Source organism: Alexandromys fortis, unplaced genomic scaffold (genome assembly GCF_014885135.2).
Source record: "Alexandromys fortis isolate MF-2015 unplaced genomic scaffold, M_Fortis_MF-2015_v1.1 scaffold_22, whole genome shotgun sequence".
Classification (NCBI taxonomy): Eukaryota; Metazoa; Chordata; class Mammalia; order Rodentia; family Cricetidae; genus Alexandromys; species Alexandromys fortis.
Window position 1 is genome coordinate 4,397,418 of NW_026067900.1, and position 7,643 is coordinate 4,405,060.

Here is a 7,643-nt window from a genome sequence, read left to right on the forward strand (position 1 = left end):
CCTAAACTTTAAAATTAGCATTTTTACACATAAAATGTGAAATTGGCTCTATTTAAATGAAGTATAAGATACAAGATAAACATTTAACTAATATGTTACTGTATGATTTTTTTTGGGTTAAAGAGATAGCTCATTGGTTAAAAACACAATACTTTTGTAGAAGACCTAGGTTTGATTCCCAGCACCCACAGTAAGTAGTTCCCAAATACCTGAAACTCTAGTTCCAGAGGATCTGATGCTCCTTTTATGACCTCCCTGAACATCTGCATGAATGTGGTATACAGAGACAAGTAGGAATATATACATAAACATAAAATAATCTGAAAAAGCTTTAAAGATTTATTTATTATATTATGCACAACTGAGACCAAAAGAAAAGAGGGTTTGAAAGCAGACCTGCTTTCCTCTAAAACTCTAATCAGAACTTTAGTGTTTCTTGAACAGCATGCTTGCTATTAGAACAACCTGTGTGTCCAAACTTTCGCATTATTTTATAACATTCAACTAAAACTCTTATGGGGGGGGAGCTCAAGGCATGGTGATACTTAGGAGACAGAGGCAGGAGGATCTCTGTAAGTTAGAAGCTAGTGTGATATACACAGTGAGTTAGGAAAAGTTAACATTTTCTCCCCTCAAAGCATGTGACTTAAAAAGTCCAAAGTACACACTAGGGTAACTTCCACTAATAATGATATTAGCTCAGAATAACTACAAAAGTCTTTAGTTCCCTACAGAGAAATGATGACTGTTTGTGATGGACATGCAGGCTATTCTGTTGATCACCATGCATTATATACATGTATCAAATTTCCACATAGAGGAATATACACAACTATGTGCTAGTTAAAACCCTAAATAATCGCTGGACAATAGTGGTATACACTTTTAATCCCAGCACTCTGAAGGCAGAAACAGGCAGATCTGGGAGATCGAGGCCAGTCTGGTCTACAAAGTGAGTTCCAGGATAGCCAAAGGTACACAAAGAAACACTGTCTCTAAAAAACAACTTCTCCCCCAAATAAAATCCCAAGCAAATACTAGGATCTTACTCTAAAGCAAATTCTAAAGCAAGAATTGTCCCCCTCCCCCGACTCTTAAGTAATTTAAAGATGTTGTCTACCAGTTAGGCTCAGTACACGTGTAGCTTTCCAAAGAAAGTAAAGCCAGGTGTGGTTAATATACCTGTCTTTGAGCCGACGCACTAATGATTTTATTTCCAAAGAGTCACATGTGGCTAGAAAGCTATGAGTTTGATTTCTCCAGAAACCACATGACAAGTTAAGTGCACACCTATAACCTCAGCCCTGGAGAGGCAGAAAGGGTGATTCTGGGGTTCATACTATTAGTACCAGACTGTTAAACGTAAGACAACTGTGAACTAAGCCAACCTTTCCTTTAAATCAGTGATTCTCACCTTCCTAATGCTGCTACCCTTTAATATAGTTCCTCATGTTGTGGTGATCCCCAACTATAAAATTATTTTTGTTGCTACTTCAAAACTATAATTTTGCTACTGTTAGGAATCTGTGTTTTCTGATGGTCTCAGGCAATCCCTGTGAAAGTGTCGTCGTACCTCCGCCCCCACCTCACACAGGGGTCATGACACCCAAGTTGAGAAACACTGCTCTAAAGTAAACAGAATTGTAATAATTTTTTTATTGAATTTTTTAAAATTTATTTATTAAAGATTTCTGTCTCTTCCCCACCGCCGCCTCCCCTTTCCCTCCCCCTTCCCCAATCAAGTCCCCCTCCCTCGTCAGCCCAAAGAGCAATCAGGATTCTCTGCTCTGTGGGAAGTCCAAGGACCACCCACCTCCATCCAGGTCTAGTAAGGTGAGGATCCAAACTGCCTAGGCTCCCACAAAGCCAATACGTGCAGTAGGATCAAAAACCCATTGCCATTGTTCTTGAGGTCTCAGTAGTCCTCATTGTCCACTATGTTCAGCGAGACCGGTTTTAACCCAGGCTTTTTCAGACTCAGGCCAGCTGGCCTTGGTGAGTTCCCGATAGGACATCCCCATTGTCTCAGTGTGTGGGTGCACCCCTCGCGGTCCTGAGTTCCTTGCTCGTGCTCTCTCTCCTTCTGCTCCTGATTTGGACCTTGAGATTTCAGTCTGGTGCTCCAATGTGGGTCTCTGTCTCTGTCTCCTTTCATCGCCTGATGAAGGTTAATATTGAGGAGGATGCCTATATGTTTTTCTTTGGATTCTCCTTCTTATTTAGCTTCTCTAAGAACCCGAATTATAGGCTCAATGTCCTTTATTTATGGCTAGAAACCAAATATGAGTGAGTACATCCCATGTTCCTCTTTTTGGGTCTGGCTTACCTTACTCAGGATAGTGTTTTCTATTTCCATCCATTTGCCTGCAAACTTCAAGAAGTCCTTGATTTTTACTGCTGAGTAGTACTCTAATATGTATATATTGCATACTTTCTTCATCCATTCTTCAATTGAAGGGCATCTAGGTTGTTTCCAGGTTCTGGCTATTGCAAACAATGCTGCTATGAACATAGTAGAGCATATATTTTTGTTGTATGATAAGGCCTCTCTTGGGTATATTCCCAAGAGTGATATTGCTGGGTCCAGGGGTAGGTTGATCCCGAATTTTCTGAGAAACAGCCACACTGCTTTCCAGAGTGGTTGCACAAGTTTGCATTCCCACCAGCAATGGATGAGTGTACCCCTTTCTCCACAACCTCTCCAGCAAAGGCTATCATTGGTGTTTTTGATTTTAGACATTCTGACAGGTGTAAGAGGGTATCTTAAAGTTGCCTTGATTTGCATTTCCCTGATCACTAAGGAAGTTGAGCATGACCTTAGGTGTCTTTTGTCCATTTGAACTTCTTCTGTTGAGAGATCTCTGTTCAGCTCAGTGCCCCATTTTATAATTGGGTTGATTAGCCTTTTACAGTCTAGTTTCTTGAGTTCTTTATATATTTTGGAGATCAGACCTTTGTCAGTTGCGGGGTTGGTGAAGATCTTCTCCCAGTCAGTGGGTTGCCTTTCTGTCTTAGCAACAGTGTCCTTTGCTTTACAGAAGCTTCTCAGTCTCAGGAGGTCCCATTTATTCAATGAGGCCCTTACTGTCTGTGCTGCTGGGGTTATACGTAGGAAGTGGTCTCCTGTGCCCACGTGTTGTAGAGTACTTCCCACTTTCTCTTCTATCAGGTTCAGTGTGTTCAGACTGATATTGAGGTCTTTAATCCACTTGGACTTGAGTTTTGTGCATGGTGATAGATATGGATCTATTTTCATTCTTCTACAGATTGACATCCAGTTTTGCCAGCACAATTTGTTGAAGATGCTCTCTTTTTTCCATTGTATACTTTTAGCTCCTTTATCGAAAATCAGGTGCTCATAGGTTTGTGGGTTAAAGTCAGGGTCTTCTATTCAATTCCATTGGTCGACTTCTCTGTTTTTATGCCAATACCAAGCTGTTTTCAATACTGTAGCTCTCTTTGATTTAATTGTAGTGGGGCGATCTGCTCTTGGTGTTGCGCGCTGGTTCCTGCCGCCTGCGTCCTCTGCCACCGCGCCAGTCCAGAATTGTAATAATTTAAACTTTCTATAAACCAAGATTTAATTTAAAAATTCACAATAAATTAGTCCCTTTTAGCATTCAAGAATATGACTTATACTCACTTTGACAGCACTACACACACATCACTGGAAACTCTTTCTGAAGGCAATACAGTGTATGTGCATGTGTGTGTGTGTGAGAGAGAGGGAGGGACGGAAGAGGGAGGGACGGAAGAGGGAGGGAGGGAGGGAGGGAGGGAGGGAGGGAGGGAGGGAAGAGAGAAAATTATGCATGAAAGCCACACACCTGGTCATGGTAGCTGGAACCAGAGCTGCTATTTGCACCACAAGGAGCCTGTACTTGAGGAGGTCTTTCCACAGGACAAGCGGGATCACTGAAGGAAGGAGAAACTGGGACCGCTGGGTGGGGAGTATGGTGGTGGTGATGGTGATGCTGAAAATGGTGGCCATGTTGCTGAAAACAACTTGCGTGAGGATGCGCTAATGCGTGGTGACTCTGTGAAGTCCCTCCGCATGGCGAGTGCTGGGGACAGCAGGAAGGGAGCCTTGGCATTGCAGGAGGGCCCGTTTCCGGAACAGCACTGGATGTAGTTCTCCTCGAGTCATCTTAAACAGAAACAAATGCAAGTCATGATCAAATACCATGTCACAAAAATAAGTACTGTATATTAATCTGTAAGTAAGATTTAATGTAACAGTGGGCTGGTGAGATTTATTAGTGAATTAACAGACTTGCTGCTTAAGTCTGACCATCTGAGTTATATCCCTGGGACCTACACAGTGGAAGGAGAGAAGACTACCTCAAGTTGTCATCTGAATTGTATGCACACACACACATACACAAAATCAATCAATTGGTGTAACTTTTAAAATAAATATGAATGTGATGGTGCCATATGCTTAACATACAGAGTATGCAACTCTGTGTAGTCTCCACTAAGACTTTTCTGAAAATACAGATTCTTCAGAGGGTGCATATGTATCACGATGTATAAATCTGACAAGAGATTATCTTTTTTGAATACTTGTTATAAATAAATTTTCAGAAATATCATGTGAATTCTTATACTTTATGTTACAAAGGAAAAGATCTTCTGAATCCCTCCAGCCAGTATCACCAATCACTTTCCCACGTTGCAGACTGTTGGGTACATTTACCTGTACTTGAGGCCATCCACCTCAGTGAATGAATATCTGGCTGGACCACTATCTGCCAATCTTTTCATTTGCTTATTTTTATAATCTTATTATTATTATTATTACTATTTTTTATTATGTGTTCTATAGTGGAGGGGACACATGTCATATATAGAATGCTAGAATGAAGATTTGTCTTATCCTAGTGGGAGAAAAACACCTGATAACACAGAATCAACTCAATGACTATTTGCTGAACATATAAATACAGCAGATGGGAAGCATAATTCAAGCACATGCACATGCTATAGAAGTGAGCCGTGCTGAGTATGGTAAGTTTGAAGGTGACCCCTGAATGGTCCAGGGGAGAGGTCCAAGAATGGTTAGCTATAAAGTTTAAAACAGGAGAATGGTGTTTTTTTGTTTTTTGTTTTTTGTTTTTTTAAATCACGGGATGAAAGTCACCAGCTTCCTGGTGATGGGTGTAAACAATGCAATTCTGGAACAGGAGGGCCAAGGAAAGGCCTGGGAAGAAGACAAGAAGATTGTCACCAGACGTAGAGTACCTGCTTAGTCACTCCAGGTGAATGCACTTGCCACTGAGTCTGAGGACCTATGTTTAATTCCTGGACCCCATACTGTGGAGAGAACTGACTTCCCCAAATTGCCCTGTGACTTCCACATTCACCATGCACGTGTGCACACATATACACACAATAGAGAAAAGTAAATATTTTAGTAATAAAAGAAAAACATAAAATGGAAACAACTCATATTAAGTACACACAGACAACTCTGGAGAACCTATACAGGTACTAGGAAATGGAACTGACGAAGATTGCGAAGACAAGGGGAATATAATGTTCTGTCTAGAGACAGAACACAGACCTGAGATTCTAACAGACAGTGGATTAGTAGTGGAAAAGGCACTTGGAAAGAACTGCAGACATGAAGACAAAAAGGCGTTTACAAAGGCTAACATCAGGTGCTGTAGGAGCACATGCCCAAGAATTTTATTCTTTAATTTCATTCCCAAGGGGGATGAAAGCCCTGAGAAAAAGGAAAGAGTTTTAGAATCTAAACTGTGGAGGGGAAAGACCAACGTGACACCGAGGTGAGTTACTATCAACAGTCTACTTTGAGGGACACAGCACTTGTGGAGATAGCAGCCTTCATGGCACCTGGTCATCACCATTTAGGAATTTGGATATGAGTCTAATTAACTGGCTTAAGTGATTCAAGGTTGAAAATCTGTATAAAACAGGGAAACACATGGGAAGTAGAAATTGAAATGACATTCCCATCAAGTTTCTACAGAACAATTTGTCTTGAGACAAATATCTGTCTCAAAGATGGCAAGTATAGTCTAATATCAAAATGAACTTTCAGAGAATACGGTGAAGTTAATGCCTAAAAAATGAAACATTTACAAAGTACTAAAACAAATAGTCATACATAATACATGAACAAAAGCTATCGCTGGGCAGTGGTGGTGGCCTTTAATCCAAGTACTTGGGAAGCAGCAGAGGCAGGTGGATCTCTTTGAGTTCAAGGCCAGACTGTTGTATGTTGTACAAAGTGAGTGCTACAGATATGAATAATTTGCATTGGTATGGATTTTGCTTTATTAATATAAATTTAAGGTCAATCTTGTTATATGTATATTTCTGCTCTTGATTAAGGTATTGTGATTGTGTAGATCATTTAAAAATGTAATGTATAATTAGAAAATATAGGTTGTTAATGGATAATCATCGATAACAGTCAAGCTTGTAGTCATGTTAGATTTTCTAGATATATAGAGATACATTTCAGTTAGACAGGCATTCTTCATATCTTTCATAGACTACAGAATATGGCATTTAAAATGTTTTAATAACTTAGGGTTTTTCATGACAATAAGACACATCTGCTCCTGGCAGCACCAGCTACTTCCAGAGGAAGACGGGCATCGAAGAGGCTTCTTATGGAGTTGGTTAGCTATTTGGGCAAGAAACTGCTCTCGCCTGGACTGTTGCATAAACTGGACATGAAGAACCCACAGAGAGATGACTGCTAAACTTGCCTAAAGGTGAGATGATCCTTTGGGATTCCTGTTTCATGAAAGAGTCTGAGAGACATTCTACAGGACACAGAAGAAAGTGACTGAACTGTCTTTTTAAAATTTCCTGTTTCATGAAAATGTCTGCTGGATACTATGGGCCTGTAGGCTGAAGATGGATGCCCCAACGGTACAGAAAAACTTTGGGTGACTGTCCAGGCAACTAGATGTCTCTGTCATTTCTAGAGTTTTGGAAGCTGCTTACTTCTTGTTTACTTAGGTAATATACCCTTCTGGAGTCTTTGATGGAGTTGAAGAATGGATAGTTATTATTATAGTTTTCCTTTGTTATGATAAAAGATAAAATAGATATAACTACTGTAACTGTAATTCTTGCTTGATAACTGTTTTGTTATATGTAATTTTACTACATTAAAGTTAAAGTCTTCCTTTTTGTTTAAACAGAAAAAGGGGAAATGGTGTAGGAGGTTTTTCTTTCTATGTGTTGCTTTCATTGGCAGAATAAAGAAACTGCTTTGGCCTTTTGATAGGGCAGCACTTAGGCAGAGTAGATAGAACTGAATGCTGGGAAGAAGAACAGAGTGGCAGAGGCCACGAATCTCCTGCCTGAGACTGATATAGGTTAGAATCTTGCTGGCAAGTCACAATCTCATGGTGATACACAGATTTAATAGAAATGGGTTAAACAAGATGTGAGAGTTAGCCAATAAGAGGCTAGAGCTAATGGACCAGGCAGTGATTTAATTAATACAATTTCTGTGTGATTATTTCGGGGGTTAAGCTAGCTGGGCGGCCAGGATAACAAGTAGCCTGCTCCTCCTGTTACATGAGTGAGTTCTTAGGACAGCTAACGCTGTTACGCAGAGAAACCCTGCCACCAAAAAAAAAAAAAAAAAAAAAAAA

The 7,643-nt window shown here is 40.2% G+C and overlaps 1 protein-coding gene across 11 annotated transcripts in view; it reads right to left on the minus strand.

Annotated features, from left to right (window-relative positions):
• Rnf111 (ring finger protein 111) overlaps positions 1-7,643 on the minus strand; it is a 68,575-nt gene that overhangs the window by 20,259 nt on the left and 40,673 nt on the right. For all 11 annotated transcript variants that reach the window (XM_050125776.1, XM_050125801.1, XM_050125795.1 and 8 more), the window contains one exon: positions 3,828-4,147. In XM_050125776.1, the coding sequence (XP_049981733.1) occupies positions 3,828-4,147 (320 nt within the window). The remainder of the gene's footprint in view (positions 1-3,827; positions 4,148-7,643) is intronic.